The following is an 18,483-nucleotide window of genomic DNA, read 5'->3' on the forward strand; positions in this document are numbered from 1 at the left end:
TCGTATAGAATTGAACACTCGGAAATATGAAAATCTGATGCATAGCTGGTAAAGTGATATAATACGAGGATTTATTTATTTCATGATGATCAGCGATAGTATACTCCATACACACAGGTGGAGTTGGACAATCTTTTCACTTCTACCACAGTATTGGAATTGAATACCACCAGATGTGATGTCCGCGATCGAGTGAGAGCATGTGCCGTCTCTTACACCTTAGCCTGTTTCAGACCCTATCTTCCGAGCTCTTCCCCCCCCCCTAAAGCCAAGGCTCGATGGGAGGGGGTGACTTTTCCTATCCCATGAACTTTGTAAGAGGATTGAATGAATTTTACATCATCGATATGACAATGGGTGGGTTTATACGGAGTATACATTTCTGGCTCTTCTCTCCGATTTCTGATCGTCGGATTTTCTGATAGTCAGATTATAATCCGTCTGTCTTCTCAGCGTCAAAGCCATCTACTTAGGGTATTATTATGTTTGATTTCTAATATCCCAGGTATTTCCTAGGCTGACAGAGCAGTGAGAGCCTGCTTGCCGTGGCTTCCGAAAAGGATTGCCTCAATGAAATATGACCTAATGCTTGGTATCCGGGAGGTAGAAACAAGGGTAAGGCCAACCAGACTCATGGATCGATCAAAAATGACGAATGATTCTGGCCTTCTCTTTCTTTTTACCTTCGATCTTTTGGGACAGCCTGTCCACTTCACTATGCTTAGACCGAATCCGTGCGGGAGAAATTCGGTAACTATACGGCATCGGGCTGGGTTTCCAACTGCTGGTCGACGGGACCGTTGGAAGACATATGGAACAACCCATACTTGGGTCAAATCAAGTCCTTCATTTCTCTGGGCCATCTTATCCGAAATCCGAAATCTTATATCCTGGCTCTGATTTCATTGCTTGTTCTTGCCACCACCACCCCGAGATTTTCGACGTGAACCAGATTGTATGCTGCAGTCTGGGGCGAGGCTGGTGTATAGTAAAGGCTTGGCTAGGGGTTCCTCGTGGTATCGATACGTTATACCCTGTATTTTACCCGTTATGCAACCTCAGCATAGGCACATAGGGAGGGCCGACTATCCGACCCCATCGTCAGCAATTAGAATCATCTAAGCCATTGTACAGTCGGTCTCTTGATTTCTTTGAGAAAATAATCATAATGCACAAATCTCACCGTCCTTGGCTGGAATATCTGGGTCTTGCCTGGTGTAGAAAACTCTGGAGCCCATTGGTCTTTTCCTTAATAATAGTTGAAACTTGGGTATCCCTGGTTAAACGAGTCAAGCTCCCCTGTATGCTGCTGACAAAGGTTATGAATATGAATTCCTTCCGACGAACCGTGTACGGGTGGCGTATTGTTTGGTAAGATACTTACCATTCTCGTCACTCTTTTTGGGGGGTCAAAGGAGGGTGTTTCTGCTCTCCACGCAACGCCATTCCTTCTACTCTCTCTCTCGCTCTCTCTTCCTCTCTCTCTTCCTCTCTCTCGTCCTACTTATCTTTTCCTCCGAACCATATTTCTTTCCTTCCAAAGGCTTTGAAGGATAAAATCAATCCCCCCTCCACGTTTTTGCTTACTCCGTCATATTGCTTATTACATCGCATACTCCATGGCCCATCGTGGCTAAGCTCGACTTTCCCCCTCCTTTACAACCCTTGTACATCCTCACTGCCTACTCGTTGTCAGCCTTGTTTTTGCGGCCTTGTTCGACCGAACCTTTTTGACTTCCCATTGCGCCGTGACCCTTCGACCTTCCGACCGCGATTTTTAATCACGCTTCACATCCCAGCCTTCCCCTCCCATAGACGATACTGTGCTTTACTCTCCGAATCTCGCTCGCTCGCCCTTTGCCCTGCGACAAGAATCTACCTAGGGGACGTGTCGCGAACGGGTTGCGTTAGTGGGTTCCGGGCCCATCGGAGCGGATGCTCTCCCTCCATCGTCTCAATAACACTACGGTTGCTTATTACATGCCCTCTCGAGGGTCAGAAGTAGCCTAGATGGCTCCAGCCAACTTTGCTGGGGAGAACAGCGATTTCCCCGAGGAGATCCGGGAGACTCCCAGCGACATTTCAAAACCCACCAAGCGTCAGCGATGGGCAACCACCCGCGTTGGCGGCACCGGAGGCACGCGGAAACGTGTCTCCATCATGGACCGTTTGCACAAGCGCTCGGAGATGAAAGAGGAGAAGCGGAGGTCTCAGCTGCCCACCGCTGAGCACCCTAATGGTGAAGGCGACTCGGACGCCAACAATCGACGGGTGTACTTCAACGTCCCCATCCCCGACACCGAGAGAGACGAGGACGGCCACCCCCGGGCGAATTATCCCAGAAACAAAATTCGGACCGCGAAATATACGCCCTTGACGTTCGTCCCCAAGAACTTATGGTTTCAATTTCATAACATCGCCAACATTTATTTCCTTTTCATCATTATCCTTGGCGTACGCTTCCAACTCATCCCCAGGTAAATTCGTGATGTCTCTGTGCTAACAATAACCCTTGTCTAGTTCTTCCCGATCTTCGGTGTCGATGAACCCGCACTCAATACTGTCCCCCTGATCGTTATCATCGTCATCACCGCCATCAAAGATGCCATCGAGGATTGGCGCCGTACGGTCCTCGATACCGAACTGAACAATTCCCCCGTATATCGTCTCATCGAATGGAACAATGTCAACTCTGTCGAAGACAATATCTCTTTGTGGCGCCGTATCAAGAAAGCGTCTACTCGGGCTACTATCTGGACGTACCGGACTATTAGGGACCTGTTCAAGAAAAAGAAAGACGATCCCGCCACTCAAGAGACCGATCGGCGTGCGTCTATCATGACGACTGTTTCGCCCCGTGTCTCGACCTACTCCCATCGCGGTGACCATGGGGCTGACGAAGACGCCATTCAAATGACGCCTGTCCCGTCTCCCTCGCCCGAAGCACGTCCGGATTGGCCAATGTCGACGGATCAGTTTCTTCACCCGGATAAAGCGGTTCGGGACAGTTCGGTGGTCCCGACTACCTCAGCTACACCCCCCAGGAAAGGCGGCAGCGTGGTGGACACGGCTAAACAGACGCTCGGAAAGGCCCGATTCAAACGGGATTGCTGGAAGAACATCCAGGTTGGAGATTTCATTCGGTTGTATAACGGGGATCCGATCCCTGCTGATATTGTGGTCCTGTCGACTTCTGACCCTGACGGTGCGTGCTACGTGGAGACCAAGAATTTGGACGGAGAAACCAATCTCAAAGTCCGCTCGGCTCTCCATTGTGGCCGTCAGGTCCGACATGCCCGGGATTGCGAAAAGACCGAATTCGTCATTGATAGCGAGCCTCCACACCCCAATCTCTACGCCTACAATGGAGCCCTGCGTTGGGAGCAGCGTGACCCGGATTTCCCGGACGCACCGCGGAAGGAAATGGTGGAACCGATCTCGGTAACCAACGTGCTGCTGCGTGGATGCTCCCTTCGCAACACCGAATGGGCGCTTGGTGTTGTCATCTTCACCGGTGATGAGACCAAGATCATGCTGAACTCTGGCGTTACTCCCACCAAGCGCCCCCGCCTCGCGAAGGACCTCAACTGGAACGTCATCTACAATTTCATCATCCTGTTCTTCATGTGTCTCATTTCCGGCATTGTCAACGGTATCGCGTGGGGCTCCAACAACAAGTCCCTCAACTACTTCGATTTCGGAGCGTACGGGAGCACCCCGGCTGTTACCGGTATCATCACGTTTTGGGTGGCGGTCATCCTGTTCCAAAATTTAGTCCCGATTTCTCTTTACATTTCGCTCGAAATCGTTCGCACGATCCAGGCCGTGTTCATCCACAGCGACATCTTCATGTACTATGACAAACTACAGATCGCTTGCATCCCGAAATCCTGGAATATCTCCGATGACGTCGGGCAGATCGAGTACATCTTCTCGGATAAGACCGGCACATTGACTCAGAATGTCATGGATTTTAAGAAGTGCACAGTTAACGGTGTTTCGTACGGAGAAGCTTTCACGGAAGCTCAGATTGGCATGGTCCGCCGAGAAGGAGGAGACGCTGATGCGGTTGCTGCCAGAGCACGCGAGCAGATCGCTCGCGACACGAATAAAATGATCGAAATGCTGCGCGACCTGCATGATAATCCTTATCTGCACGAGGAGAATTTGACATTCGTCGCGCCGAATTATGTAGCGGATTTGGATGGTCAATCTGGCGAAGCCCAAAGGAAATCCGCGGAGCACTTTATGGTCGCTCTTGCGGTATGCCACACGGTGATCACGGAACACACTCCCGGCGATCCTCCACAGGTCGAGTTCAAGGCCCAATCGCCCGATGAAGCCGCCTTGGTCGGTACCGCTCGTGATTGTGGTTTTACCCTCGTGGGACGGTCAGGCGACGACCTTGTCCTGAACGTCATGGGCGAGGAGCGGACATATACCGTGCTGAACACTTTGGAATTCAATTCTGCCAGAAAGCGGATGAGTGCTATTATCCGCATGCCCGACGGGAGCATTCGGCTCTTCTGCAAGGGTGCGGATAGCATCATCTATTCTCGACTGGCCCCCGGCAAGCAGCAGGAACTTCGCAAGAAAACGGCCGAACACCTCGAAGAGTTTGCTCGTGAGGGTCTGCGTACGCTGTGTGTTGCCGATCGCAAGCTCACCGAAGAGGAGTACCGCGTCTGGAGCAAAGAACATGACATTGCCGCAGCTGCCCTGACAGACCGTGAAGAGAAGCTCGAACAGGTATCAACTGAGATGGAGCAAAACCTCATGCTTATCGGCGGTACTGCTATCGAGGATAGATTGCAGGATGGTGTCCCGGATACCATTTCTCTCCTCGCCGACGCTGGTATCAAGCTCTGGGTGTTGACTGGTGACAAGGTCGAGACTGCTATCAATATTGGATTTTCGTGCAACCTTCTCAACAACGACATGGAGCTTCTTGTGTTCAATGTCCCTGAAAACCAAATGGAACGAGCGGAACAGGAACTCGACCGGCAGCTGCAACGGTTTGGCATCACTGGTTCAGACGAGGAACTCATCGCGGCCCGCAAAGACCACACGCCTCCTGAACCGACGCACGCCGTGGTCATCGACGGAGATACTTTGCGACTGATGCTGGACGACAAGCTGAAGCAGAGATTCTTGTTGTTGTGCAAGCAATGCAAGTCTGTACTTTGCTGTCGTGTCAGCCCGGCCCAAAAAGCTGCGGTTGTGCGCATGGTGAAGAATGGCCTCAACATCATGGCTCTTTCAATTGGTGATGGTGCCAACGATGTCGCTATGATTCAAGAAGCCGACGTTGGTGTCGGTATCATTGGTGAAGAAGGACGACAGGCAGCCATGTCTTCCGACTATGCCATCGGGCAGTTCCGCTTCCTCCAACGGCTTATCCTCGTCCATGGCAGGTACTCGTACCGACGCTTGGGAGAATGTATTGCCAACTTTTTCTACAAGGTATGTGTCTAGTTGCCTAAGTGAAATGGTGTTTATCGATCGACCGCTGACAATTTTGCAGAATCTGGTTTGGACGATCGCACTGTTCTGGTACTCGATTTATAACGATTTCGACGGCTCCTACCTCTTCGACTATACTTATATCGTCTTGGTGAACGTTGCATTCACATCCTTGCCTGTGATTTTCCTTGGCATTTTCGATCAAGATGTCGATGATAAGGTGTCCCTAGCTGTACCTCAACTGTACATGCGAGGTATCGAACGAAAGGAGTGGTCGCAGTTGAAGTTTTGGTAAGTTATACCCCTTTATCCAACAGTGTCGCTCGACCTAACTAGAAACAGGATGTACATGCTGGATGGTCTTTACCAGTCGGTCATCTGCTTCTTCATGCCGTACCTTCTATACAGCCCTTCGACCTTTGTCCGCGAAAACGGGTTGAACATCAACGACCGAACCCGAATGGGCGTCCTTGTCGCATCCAGCGCGGTTATTGCCAGCAACACATATATCATGCTAAACAGTTTCCGGTGGGACTGGCTGACGTTGCTGATCAATATCATCAGCTCGCTTCTGATCTTCTTGTGGACCGGGATCTACTCCTCTTTCCCGACCTCAGCCCAGTTCTACAAAGCCGGTTCTGAAGTCTACGGGTCCCTGTCTTTCTGGGTTGTCCTGCTTCTGACTGTCACGATATGTTTGCTCCCGCGCTTTACCTTCAAATCGTTCCAGAAGGTGTTCTTCCCGCTTGACGTGGACATTGTCCGTGAGCAAGTCACCCAGGGCAAGTTCAAGTATCTGGACCAGTATGACGCATATGTTCCACCTAAAGCGGGGTCTGCGCCCGCTGGTGGCTACAGTGATGATTCAGCAGCATCTTCAGATTTGGGTAAACCAATCCAGCCCAGTATGAAGCAGGACCCCTTCTCAGACGAGCAGCAGATATATCCGCCGTCGATGGCGCGCGCGACGTTCGGCCACAACCCTCGTAGCCAGAACGGAAGCAGCGGGACAAACTATGCGTCCAGTCTGGACACAACCCAGCATGCGCACCCCCAAGTAGTGGACTATGCCCGGCACGATCAGACGCGTCATTCCTTCGACCAAGATCAATCGTATTACAACAACCATGATCTAATACGCGTCGATACTAACCTCACAGGGGGCCATGAACCACCAATGCCGCATAGTCCGCTCAAGGGCCCTCATGATCCTTCGACGCACCATGCATGACCTTTCTCTTCCTTTCCTCCTTCCTTCATTTTCATTTTCAATTTCTTTTTCTGTTTTTCCTTTCTCCTGCGTACTGACATGATGGTTTTTGTGATTCCCCTTGTTGGTTTCATTTTTCTTGTCGACGTATCTGATTTGTCCATTATCTCTTGACGAGTTACCTCATTTTCTTTCTTCCTTTTTTGTCTTCTTTCCTTCTACGCACCGACTTTTTTTTATTCCCCCATAGAAGGCGTTCGGTATACAGAACTGGCTGGTGGCTCGGCGCAACATTTTCATTTTGACATCTCTATACTATCATTCCTATCCTATCCTACCTTATTCATCTATTTGGTGGTGTCATGTCTTTCTTCTTTTCTTTATTTCTTGTACAAAAGCGTTTTTAACTTACTTCACATTCCTCTGTCGTTTGTTGCGCATGCATTCACTCGACCTTGTGGCCCCTTTCCCCCCCCTTTTCTTTACTCCTTTTTTGTTCCTTTTATATAATTGAGATAACTTTTAGTGAACTGGACCTTTTGGTTGGTGTTTATGCTTAGCTTTCCTTGTGATGACGTCGAGGTTTGAAATAGGGGGAGTGTTGACTGGTTATAGTAATGTCTGGTCTAGTATATCAGCAAGGGCCGTGGTCTTTCTATTCAAGATGCCACCGTCATTCATCTATTTAGCAATTATTATATAAGAGTCGAGTTTACAAATTTTTTCCAGACCTCGTAGACCATCCTATTCCATCATTGGAAGCGCGGGGTACCCATTATACTGTTATCAGAATTCCAACGGCCCGAGGGACTAAAAATACAAGGAGATCAATCTATCAATGGTACTACACCAATGACTGTATACCATCTTGATTACGGCGTAGGGGTACATTAATTCCATGCCTGATTTTCATATGTCACCAGTGTATAGATCTAAAATAAGGATTTCACATTAATTATTTTGACGTCTAGGGTGTTTTGATACACCTTTGAAACAGGCCGTCTTGAAACCTAAGGATGGTGACTCTAGCTTCAGATGATCCAGACTCCCTTTTTTAAAAATATATATAAATATATATAGATATATAGTATATGTTTGCCAGTCGCATGGTCATACTGTCCATAGATCAGGACCTGCTGTGTATAGACGCGTGCTGTTGGCAAGGTACATAGAAGCTCTATAGTTACCGTTTGTAGTCAAGCAGGTGGCGCGTCTTCGCGCGTAAAGTGGCTGATCCAAGCACCTCACCGCCTTCCACTCAGCCCAGTAATATGCGGCAACGGGATCCACTGGGATTGGTACTGCAGTGAGTTGCCGCCTGTGTTTTTCATTTCATTCACTCTGCATCGACAAGTTCTCCTGTTGTTGCTGGGAGTGATCAATATCTTTCGTGGATATATCATTTCCCAGGGAAGGGGGTTCAATCACGGGCCTCAATTTTGTTCACTGTCTGTTTGCATTTGGGCGAGTGATCTGCTGCTTTCTAGTGACAAAGAGCCGTCAGGGAAAGTGAAGGAGAAATTGATTTCCCACGCTCATCCCCCTCGGACACTGTTTGTTTTCTGTCGCCACGTGCCCAGAATGGTGGTTTAAGGTGGTTTCTCACGGAGGAGAAATTCTTGAGGTTGTAATTATTCAGGAGTCTCTCACTTGTATTCTTCTCAGAGAAATCGGCTGTCTGTTCCTTCTTTGGAAGAGGGATGTGTGGTAGTCTCACTTCTCTATCGACGAGCTACACCCGGAACACCGTACAGTAGCCATGGAGTTCATGAATCTTGTTGGGTTAGTAATTTCTATAATTTCCTTCCTGCGTCCTCCTCTCCTACTGTTTCTGTCCTACTGGCAGTCGAGCGTGATGGCTGAAAGATATTCTCTGCAGGGAGCTCCAGGCCCTCCCCGACAATATTCACCTCCTGTGCGCCCGACAACACGACGACGACCACGGACGATACGATGACCCAAACCAAACAGACGAGTCCGGCAAGAAGGTCTCCGACCTCGTCGCGGAGGCAACCCAGCGCAGGGAGAAATTTCTATCGTGCATGCGAATTCTCGCCTACAACCAGGACGGCGTCGAGGAGCTACAGGCCTGGATCTGGCGGAAGTTGGACGACACGCTCGAGAAATGCGACCTCTGCATCAAGCAGTACTACACCGGGAAGATCTGGCTCATGGAGCAGCTGAAGGAGAACTACGACGACGAGGACATTGAAAAGTTCGCGCGCATGATCGACGATTGGGATATCAAGCGCATCACGAAGAATCTGGCTACCGCGACGGCGAAATTAAAAGAGGTTCCCCCGCAGGAGATCGGGCTCCATGTGCTGGACCGTGCGTCGCTGCTCTCTATTTTTGAGACCCTGAGCTGTGATGCTATGCTGCGCAATGACAGTCTTCTAAAGGAGCACTTCGATGAGCCGTTTAGGCTGATCCAAACGAAACGCACGCTGAAGGTTTCGGACTACATCCCTGCTGTTACGCGCTTCTTATTTGATCCCAACCAGAATCGCAGCTTTTGGGCTATCCACTCGTGGATGCGATATCCTCGGCCGCCGACTACAGTGGAGTTCGACTGGGCTGTGAAAGAGGGGCTCTTGGATGCACTGCGGATGGCATCTCAGCAGCCGCCTCAGGTAGCTTTGATCCAGCGACTCTGGCGTGGTATGCAGCTTGTAGTGAAGAGACTGGACAAGGACCAGATCACCCACCAGCTCCGCGCCCTCGAAATCGACCCCTGCCGTTTGTCGGTGGAACATCTCTCGATCCAGTCGCCCGGCTTACGGTTCCTGTTGAACACGATCCAGATCTTCCTGGAGAAGGCGCCAAGTGATTTCTGGGATGCGATGCAAACGATATCGCCCCAGGCCATCATCGAGCAGGTCTTCTACAACCCCCAGCTGGAAGCCTTCCTCAAACAGGCGTCTGAGGGAGAGCCGTATGAAAAGTCTGCCATGAAAGATATGCTCTCATGGGTCGGTCCGTTTATGTCATCGCTGAAAGGCGCCCATCAGCCTTCCGCGTCCAGGCCCCTGGCATATCAGCTTCTGGATCGGTTACAGAAACCCGTGTTCCCAAATTTGGCGAGGTATCATTGCTTTCACGTCGGCCTAGCGAGCCTCCTCCACACCCTCCGCAGTTTTACTGACCATGAATCATCGAGAGGCTCAGTAGAACGTGTCGTTCTGTCTGAGACCATGGGGGTCGTAAGTGCGAACATCGAGAGGATCCTCGAGCCGCCCAGCTTCGCTGTGGAACAGGGTCGGCAGCGAGAGATCACCGCCCTTTGTATGGATGTTATTCGTAATACGTTGGCTCTCGAGTGCCAATCCCTTAAGAGTGACTACGAAGTGATCCTTCGGCAGAACTCCCTCCAGCATGGCGTAAGCACCTATTCTGCGACGATCTGGGATGCAGTCGTGAAGCACCTGCATCAGGATAACCTGGCTCTGTCAACGTCCGCCCTTCTTGGCATATTGCCACTGGTAGGCCTGGAGAAGTTTCCCACGAGAGGCGAGGCCAGCCCGGAAAAGACACACTTCAACGTGATCTACGGCCATTTGACGCACCTTTCGTGCCAAGTTATCGAGCGCTTGGCGGATTTCAAGCCAGAGCATCTGGACGAGCTGTTTAAAAGCCAGGACACGAGTAGTGCCTTGATATCCGCTCTGTTCGCCGCGGATCTCAATACCTACCAGGCTGCCGTCGACCTGATTAAGAACGTCAGCGGTCAATCCGCCCGACGAGATGCCATATCCCATTTGATGCAGTCTTTTTTCACCACCACCATGTACGGTCTGAGCTGGTCGTTCCGGCGCATTTCCAACATGAAAACGTTTGCCTCTGCGCCGAGGATGATCCACACCGGAACGGACATCGTTGATATTCTCTGTGACACCCAGACCGGCATGCTCAGAACTCGCAAGCTTGCCGACCGCCGCGAGATTCTCTCGTTGCAAAAGCTTTGGGAATATCTATGGCAAGCCTTGACCACCATATTCGACGAGACGGAATCGTGGCATCTCAGGGGCAATGATAAGTCTGTGATGCTCGAATTCTGCCGTGATAGTATCCAATTCGCGGATCTGCTCTTTAGCCAGTACAGTGTCTTTTTAAGCGCTGTGGTTGACGCCGACCCGAACCAGGAAGTTCCTGCCCGCGAAAACTTCCTTAAATCCCCCACGTCAACGATGAGTGCAATGGTGAAGTGGCTGCGACTCAAGGACGAATACCTGGCGACCACCTTGGTTGGGCTCGTGGCGAAACTTCTCCGGCGGCTTGGGGAACTCAGCGTGACAACCGTAAAGGAAGATGCCTTGAAATTCATCGAGGGCGTCGCGGTTAACTCCACCATCAAGACGATACTGACTTTGCGGGAGAAGGCAGAGCTCGTGCGGGCCTTGGAGGCTTACTACAAGAAACCCGTTGTCACTGCATCGACCGCCAGCCTCAAGAAACAGAGCTCGATCACCACGTTTGCCCGACCCGCCGATCAGGTAGCTACTCCTAGTCCACCAAAGACAGGGGACGAGTTTGATGACAATATCCCCGACGATGTTCTGTTACAACTGTCCCGCTCCGTGGAGCTTAATAAGGAGAGGGTGGCCACAGAGGCCAAGAGGAAGGCAGAGAGAGCTGCCAAGTCACGGCTGATTGCTCCTAAGCCAACCCCAACGCCGCTGAAGCCCAATTCATCCGTTCAGGCTTTCCGCGAAAAGCGCGAGAGAGAACGGGAGGCCAAGAAGAAACGTGATATGGCCGAGCTGGCGCGCTGGAAAAAGAGTCTCCCTGCTGCTGGCGTCGCGGAGCTAACAGCCGAGCAGGGTTCTGGGCTGTCTGGCATCGGGATTCAAGGCAAAGATCATACACCGGCAGACAGTATGATGGTTTCGTCCGATTCCGAGTCCGAATCCGAAAGCGAAGATGAGCTCGACAAGGAGCTCTTTGGTGCGAAGGCAAGCTCGAAGCCTGATGCCGTCAAGGCCTACGAGGAAAGCAAGAGAATGTCGTTGAAACAACAGGGTCCTGTCAAAAAGGTCAAACAGGTGCGCTCCGCGAAAGACATGCGGGCACGACTCGCGCCGGACCTTTCTTCGTTGCATCGTACAATTCTTTCCTGGGACTTTTTCGCCAGCGGTGATCTTCCTCCGAATTCCGGCCGTACCGACTACAGTTTGGTTTCCAACGCATTCAGAGACCCGATTGAGTACCAGAAGACGTTCGAGCCGCTTCTGATCCTGGAGGCCTGGCAAGGATTCCAGTCCTCTAAGGAAGAAAACACGTTCAAGAAATTCGAGATCACGGTTGCAACTCGTTTGTCTGTGGATTCTTTTATGGAGGTCAACACTTCGATGCTTGCTCCTGATATGAAAGATTTGGGTCTTGGTGAAGCGGACATTGTCCTGCTTTCCAAGTCAAGCTCTCCGACGTCGGATTCTTCTGCCCCGCATTGTCTTGCCCGGGTCTCTGGCATTAATAGGAAGAAGGGCAAGGTCGAACTTGCCTACCGGGTCAATCCTGGCAATCCCTTCATTAACTCCCTCTCGCCCGGTGCCTCGATATGGGGAGCCAAAATTACATCCATGACTCCTCTTGAACGCGAATACGGCGCTCTCATGGCCCTACAATACTATGACCTGTGCGAGGAGATTGTCAGGGCTAAACCTTCGCCGATCCTCAATTACTCAGACGCAGCCCTCAAGCCTTTCGTGGACAATTATAATGTCAACCTGGCCCAAGCCAAAGCAATCAAGTCCGGTTTGGATAACGATGCCTTTACTCTCATCCAGGGTCCTCCCGGATCCGGAAAGACCAAGACAATTGTTGCCATGGTCGGAGCTATTTTGAGCAATGTCTTCGGCAAGCAAGGTGTGGCGATATCAAGACCGATAACGATTGGCAACGCTAGGCCTCCTGCGAGGACCACAACCTCGAAGAAACTGCTGGTGTGTGCGCCTAGTAATGCCGCTGTTGACGAATTGGTCATGCGTTTCAAAGATGGCGTTAAGACGGTACATGGGCGCCAGGAGAAGTTGTCAGTTATTCGACTGGGAAGAAGTGATGCCATCAACACCAATGTTTTGGACGTCACATTGGACGAACTTGTAAACGCCAGATTAAACCAGAGCTCGCGCAAAGAACCTGGGGAGACTGACATGCAGAAGATCTACATGGAGCACAAAGCCGCCGACACGGGATTCAAGGAGGCTCGTTCCAAGATGGACCAATGCAAAGCGCAAGGCTTGCCTGTTCCTGCAGAGCTGGAAAGAGAATTCGACTTGCTCAGGAAGAAGAAAACACAATTGAGTCAGGAGATTGACAACGCGAGAGATAGGAACCATTCAGCGGCACGTGATGCTGAATTGAACCGACGACGCGCTCAGCAAGATATCATTGACGGAGCACATATTATTTGTGCTACCCTCAGTGGTAGCGGTCACGATATGTTCCAGAATTTGAGCATTGAGTTCGAGACGGTCGTTATCGATGAAGCGGCCCAGTCGATTGAATTGAGTGCTCTCATTCCATTAAAATACGGGTGTTCGAAGTGTATCCTCGTTGGTGATCCTAAGCAGCTGCCGCCAACGGTTTTGTCAAAGGTCGCCTCGAAGTTCCAGTACGAACAGAGTCTATTCGTGCGGATGCAGGCAAATCACCCTAGAGATGTGCATCTCCTGGACATCCAATACCGAATGCATCCTGAGATCAGTGCTTTCCCTAGCTCCGCATTCTACGACGGCAAACTACAGGATGGTCCAAATATGCGAGAGCTTCGCACTCGCCCGTGGCACCAGAGCGAGCTGCTCACCCCATATCGGTTTTTCGATGTGCAAGGTCTACACCAAAGTGCCACTAAGGGCCACTCTCTGATTAACATGGCGGAGCTAAAGGTAGCTATGCAACTGTACGAGCGTCTGGTGACGGATTTCCGGGAACTCAGCTTTGCGCGGAAGATTGGCATCATCACTCCTTACAAGGGCCAACTGCGGGAGTTGAAAAACCAGTTTTCTGCCAGGTTTGGGAGCTCTATTCTCAACATGATTGATTTCAACACCACGGATGCGTTCCAGGGTAGGGAGAGCGAGGTGATCATTTTCTCTTGTGTAAGAGCTTCGAACAAAGGAATTGGTTTCTTGTCCGATATTCGCCGTATGAACGTCGGTTTGACTCGTGCCAAGTCCTCGCTTTGGGTGCTTGGAAACTCCCAGTCCCTTGTCCAGGGAGAGTTCTGGAATGGATTGATCAAGGATGCTCGTCGAAGAAATGTATATACCAGCGGCGACATCCTGAGGATCCTCCAGAAACCGCAGTTCACTGGCTACAAGAACGTCGAGATGGCAGATGCCGATGGGTCAGGATCGGCTGTAATTCCAGCCGCGTCCGTTTCTCGACCGCCCTCGGTCTCTCTCGAGAATCTTCCGTCCGAATCCCCCAGCTCTGCACCTGGATCCGGGAAAGGAACCCCTCCTGCTCCTTTACCAGACGGTCCCTCAGGAGGCCCCAACGGCCTGGACGAAAATCGCATGTGCGGTTACTGCGGGAGCTTCATGCACATGACTCACAACTGTGACAACACAGACGCAAAGGAAGAAGCCCAGGGCACTTGCTTCCGATGCAGTCAACCCGGACACACCCGCGGGAGCTGTACAGCAGAGCGCTGTGTGGAATGCGGCCAATTCGGGCACGTGGTTAGTAATTGTCGGACTCCTCGCAGCCTGCCGAAGCACGAAAGAGCGCGGATCAGCCGTGAGGAACAGCGCCATGCCCAGATACAAAAGCAGAAGACGGAGCGCCAGCGAGCTCGGCAGATAGGCGGCCACGACCCCAAGGTGCCAGTTATCCAAATCACCTCTGGATCGGAGGGCAAGGAATCCAAACCGCCCAACAAGAGCCACAACGACGGCGCCGGCGGGCCGGCAAAGCGCAAGCGCACAGACTCCGATTCCCCTGCAGCAGATGCTTCGAAGGCTTCTCGCCCCCGCAAATCCGACCAACAGCAGGGACCGCCTAATGCTCCTAAAGGGCCGCGGCGTAAGATCGATGCGAATGCGCCCTCCACGACAGATGTGAGTTTACCTTTCCCACCTACTGGAAAACTGCTTTATCGAAACCCAACTAACCGCATAATGTACCAGGATCTGGTTAAACCCTCCCGAAGTGGACCCGCATATGGCCCGATCAAGCAGGGTGAACCGCCGCGTGGCCCGCGATCAGGGCAAGGCCCATCACAGGTAAAGATCCTTGAAGAAAGGCTCTAGTCTTCCAGACAACGCTAACATAAACCTTCTTGCAGAGCAATCCCCGACAGCCAATACCTCCACAACAGGGACCGGGCAAGGGTCCTCGCCCACCGCCACCCATGCGTCGGAAGAAGGAAACCGACCCGTTCATCAGACCCAAACGGAGATAAACGAGCGGTGCACGATCTGATCGATTCACACCGCACGATCACGATCGCTAGTCATCTCCTTTCTTATCTTTTTCCCACGATCTCCACGATCTTCACGATCTTCATCCCAGAATAGATGTATCACATGGGGTCAGGTCGGGAAATATAACATCACTTGAGATGACGGTGTGATACGTTGTCTATTGCATGCATATGAGCGTCTAGGGCACATTCAGCTCCAATTTCTGGATGTAGTCTTTTTGAGATTTTCCCCTCCTACGCGTCCTCCATTTCATTCTTATTTTCTTTTGTTGTTCTTATTTTCTTGTCGAGACTTTTTTCTTTTCTTTCTTTTCTTTTCTTTTCTTTCTTTTTTCGAGGAAAAGAAAAAGAAGCAAAGAAAAGCATGAACGAGGCGTTCTGGCGATTGAATCATTTTGTTCTACATATTTTCTGCAGTTCCTTGGGCGGGGGTTGTTGGCACGTTAGACATTTGAACAGCATAACAGCATACTTACCAAAGCACAGGAAGGCCATGGTGTCGTTATGGTCTTTGGGACATACATACGTACATACAGACAGACATACCCTTTTGACATACGTAGATATCTAACTCAGGTATTCAAAGTCTGCAGGTACATATTAGATGGGAATTATCTAGGTCTCTTGTGTATAGGTGAGGTAGACGGTCGACCTCGAGTAATATACTAGAGGTAGTGATGATGGCCGAACTGCTGGGTATCCAGAGTAAACCCCCGAACATACATACGTACATCATACAGATTAATATCGACGAGTCCTTGATCGAACAAAGGGAAGGGTTCTATTGAAACGGAGGAACTCCCATCGAAAATGACTGAAGACTATCAGGGGATGTATAGCCCGCTGATAGAGACCCACTTACCAGGAAAGTATATACGAACCAGAGCACAGTAAACTATAAGTTGAACTATTATTATTAATGATTTCCAGCATATCTGGGGACAGTTGGTGAAAGAGATCGTAGCATTCACAGCATGATGATGGTGGGTGCAAGCCGGGCAAGTGAATAGCATATGTGGTACATCATCCCAAGCGCTTAATGTCGCACCTCCCGTCTGCTGGCCTGGATTGCTAATCACTCCGTCTCCACCCCATCTGATACAGTCAAGGTCGTTGCCAGGATACGTGCGTAGCAAGAGTAGACCCAGCCGAATACACAACCACGCCATGCCGGCTCACGTCACTCGGAATGCCAAAATGCAGTAGCCGATGCTGGAAATTCTGCCCTAAAGATAATCCAGCCGATAGGAACAACCTGACACATCAACGGTCCCGTCCCGTAACACGCAACAGAGCCAAGATATCCCGAATACCCTTGGAGGGGCCGAGCAACTGCTCCAATCCGTTCACCAACTCAGCTGCCTCGTCTAGCAAGGCGTCCAGCCGGTCTAAGCAGAACTGGAGGCTCCCCGTGGACTCCATATACCGCGTTGCATAGGCCTTCACAGACTCGTCTTCCGTCCGCTGGCTCAAAATACTCAGCAGTTGTGTATTGCGTGGCTGGGCGTGGATGCTGTGGATGATTGGAAAGGAGAATTTGCCCTCGGTGATATCTTCGCTGAAGCCCTTGTTCTTGGTGTAGGTGTCGGCTTGGAGGTTCATGTAGTCGTCTCGGATTTGGAAGATGATTCCTAGGAGCTCGACTAGATCTGTGCAGTCGCTACATGTAGATTGATCACTATAAGATGGGCTCAGTTGAATGGGAGAGGGTGAGACATACATATTGACCGTGCTCAGAGTTTGCATCAGCTGCACGGCTAGTCGGAAAAGCCCGCCAGTCTTGTTCGACACCATCTCGATATATTCCTCTTCGGTTGGGCAGATGAGCGCATCCCGCCAGTACAGATCCATTGCCTGGCCGCGGTGCAGGCTGAGGAGCTCGCGGGTGAAGATGACCAGCGCGCGCGGATCATTCAGAGCGAGCACCCTCTCCTGGGCGAGAAAGTAGGCATGGTTAGCTGAGTTGATCGTCTGCGCGATGCCAAATATACTGTGGGCGACGGGGCTACCACGACGGAGTTTGGAGGAGTCTTGGATGTCGTCAATCCTGGTGGGTGGTCTTTTTAGTACGTTGTCTGTTTTAACGCGTGGACGCGAAAAACTGACAGGAGAGACGCGGTGTGGAGGGTTTCAATGGCCTCCTTGACGATGATTAGTTTGTCTGCGGGCACCTGGAGCCACTCGTCGAAGGCGGCGATTAGCTTGCCGCGGATGTCCTTTCCGGGCAGAGAGCGGAGGTAGTCGTAGGGGGCCCGGACCACCTATCAGACTATGTGTTAGAGGTGTTCTTGCATCGTAACAGCCACCGTCTGTTCGTGGTATCAGAGCGAACCTCTTCGTAGCGGTCCACCGCGTCCTCAACTGCTCGGGGCTCTGGCTTTGGGGACGGCGGCGAAATTGTCGTCTGAGCAAGGACTCGGGCTTGGAGGTGGATGGCCTTTCCATCGCGAACAATATAGGAGCCCGTGGATATCACGGGCTTGTCCTCCATGAACAGGCCATAAGGACTCAATGACACTGGGGCGGAAGGAAACATGAAGCCTGGAGCAAGAAAGAGCATGGTTTCGAACGTGCTGGTCGGTGACTCGTGGCAATTGAGCAACGGGATTGACCACTGTGGGCGATTCTTTGTGCCTCCATAGGGAAAAATCTTCGTCTTCAGCGCTGGGCTTCGAATGATTGATTACTTGCGCTCTAATCACACGGTCCCTTACCTTGGGGGGGTTTCAAACCAGGTTGTCCACTTTGCGCCTGTATGTAGCGCACAAAAGAATGACAGAGGGACTTGTGCCATCATGCGATAGTACCAAGCGAGCCATATCTAAGCATGCGGCGACAGCTGCACAGGAGGCAGTGCTCGAGGACTGGTTCGTGGCTTACCGCAAGGGATAAACCCATTATCTCCATCTATAATCTTGCGGTCTGATGTCCTCTCCCGCAAGGGGAATTGTACAACCACCAGAAAATTGATTCTTGCAATTGGAAAGCAAGATGCAATCAAACTAACGGCCCTCGTCTCGCAGGCTGTCTTCAAGCAATAACCCCCCCTCCCCCTGCGCAGCGGTCCCTTGCTTCCTTTCTCATGTTTTGTGAGACTTCAACATCAGACACAGACTGAGACCCAGATGTTGCGCGATGGAAACGAATTGTCTTGTCGCAGGGTCTCCATAGCAGACTGCCAACGACGAACCTTGCAATTAAATAGCGCAAGCTCACTGGGAGACCAATCGCTTGTGCGCGGTGACAGTGGCGACTTATCGACCATACGAGAGTCGCCAGAGCAGACGGGGCGTAGTCCCAGTGCAGAAAAAGCAGGGTGCCAACCTCCATCGACCCGGGGGTTCTCGTTCCCCGGAGCGTGAGGAATGAGCCAGCGACGCAC

At 51.2% G+C, this 18,483-nt stretch overlaps 3 protein-coding genes across 3 annotated transcripts; 2 read left to right on the plus strand and 1 right to left on the minus strand.

Annotated features, from left to right (window-relative positions):
* The first annotated feature begins 1,454 nt into the window (after positions 1 to 1,454).
* Positions 1,455 to 7,388, plus strand: BDW47DRAFT_104526 (phospholipid-translocating P-type ATPase). Its single transcript, XM_024812349.1, has 4 exons — positions 1,455 to 2,454; positions 2,521 to 5,463; positions 5,525 to 5,754; positions 5,806 to 7,388. The coding sequence occupies exons 1-4, from the start codon at positions 2,011 to 2,013 to the stop codon at positions 6,692 to 6,694; spliced, it is 4,506 nt and encodes a 1,501-aa protein (XP_024672606.1). The 5' UTR covers positions 1,455 to 2,010; the 3' UTR covers positions 6,695 to 7,388.
* A 901-nt stretch (positions 7,389 to 8,289) lies between these two features.
* BDW47DRAFT_21322 (putative tRNA-splicing endonuclease) lies at positions 8,290 to 15,273 on the plus strand. The gene is made up of 4 exons (XM_024818461.1): positions 8,290 to 8,455; positions 8,553 to 14,736; positions 14,806 to 14,901; positions 14,964 to 15,273. Exons 1-4 carry the CDS (start codon positions 8,433 to 8,435, stop codon positions 15,078 to 15,080), a joined length of 6,420 nt encoding a protein of 2,139 aa, XP_024672607.1. The 5' UTR covers positions 8,290 to 8,432; the 3' UTR covers positions 15,081 to 15,273.
* An 853-nt stretch (positions 15,274 to 16,126) lies between these two features.
* Positions 16,127 to 17,832, minus strand: BDW47DRAFT_21333 (FPP/GGPP synthase family protein). The gene is made up of 4 exons (XM_024818462.1): positions 17,434 to 17,832; positions 17,208 to 17,362; positions 16,822 to 17,148; positions 16,127 to 16,761 (listed from the first exon to the last, which is right to left on the minus strand). Exons 1-4 carry the CDS (start codon positions 17,659 to 17,661, stop codon positions 16,365 to 16,367), a joined length of 1,107 nt encoding a protein of 368 aa, XP_024672608.1. The 5' UTR covers positions 17,662 to 17,832; the 3' UTR covers positions 16,127 to 16,364.
* Between the last annotated feature and the right edge of the window lie 651 nt (positions 17,833 to 18,483).

Source organism: Aspergillus candidus (assembly GCF_002847045.1).
Source record: "Aspergillus candidus strain CBS 102.13 unplaced genomic scaffold BDW47scaffold_18, whole genome shotgun sequence".
NCBI lineage: Eukaryota > Fungi > Ascomycota > Eurotiomycetes > Eurotiales > Aspergillaceae > Aspergillus > Aspergillus candidus.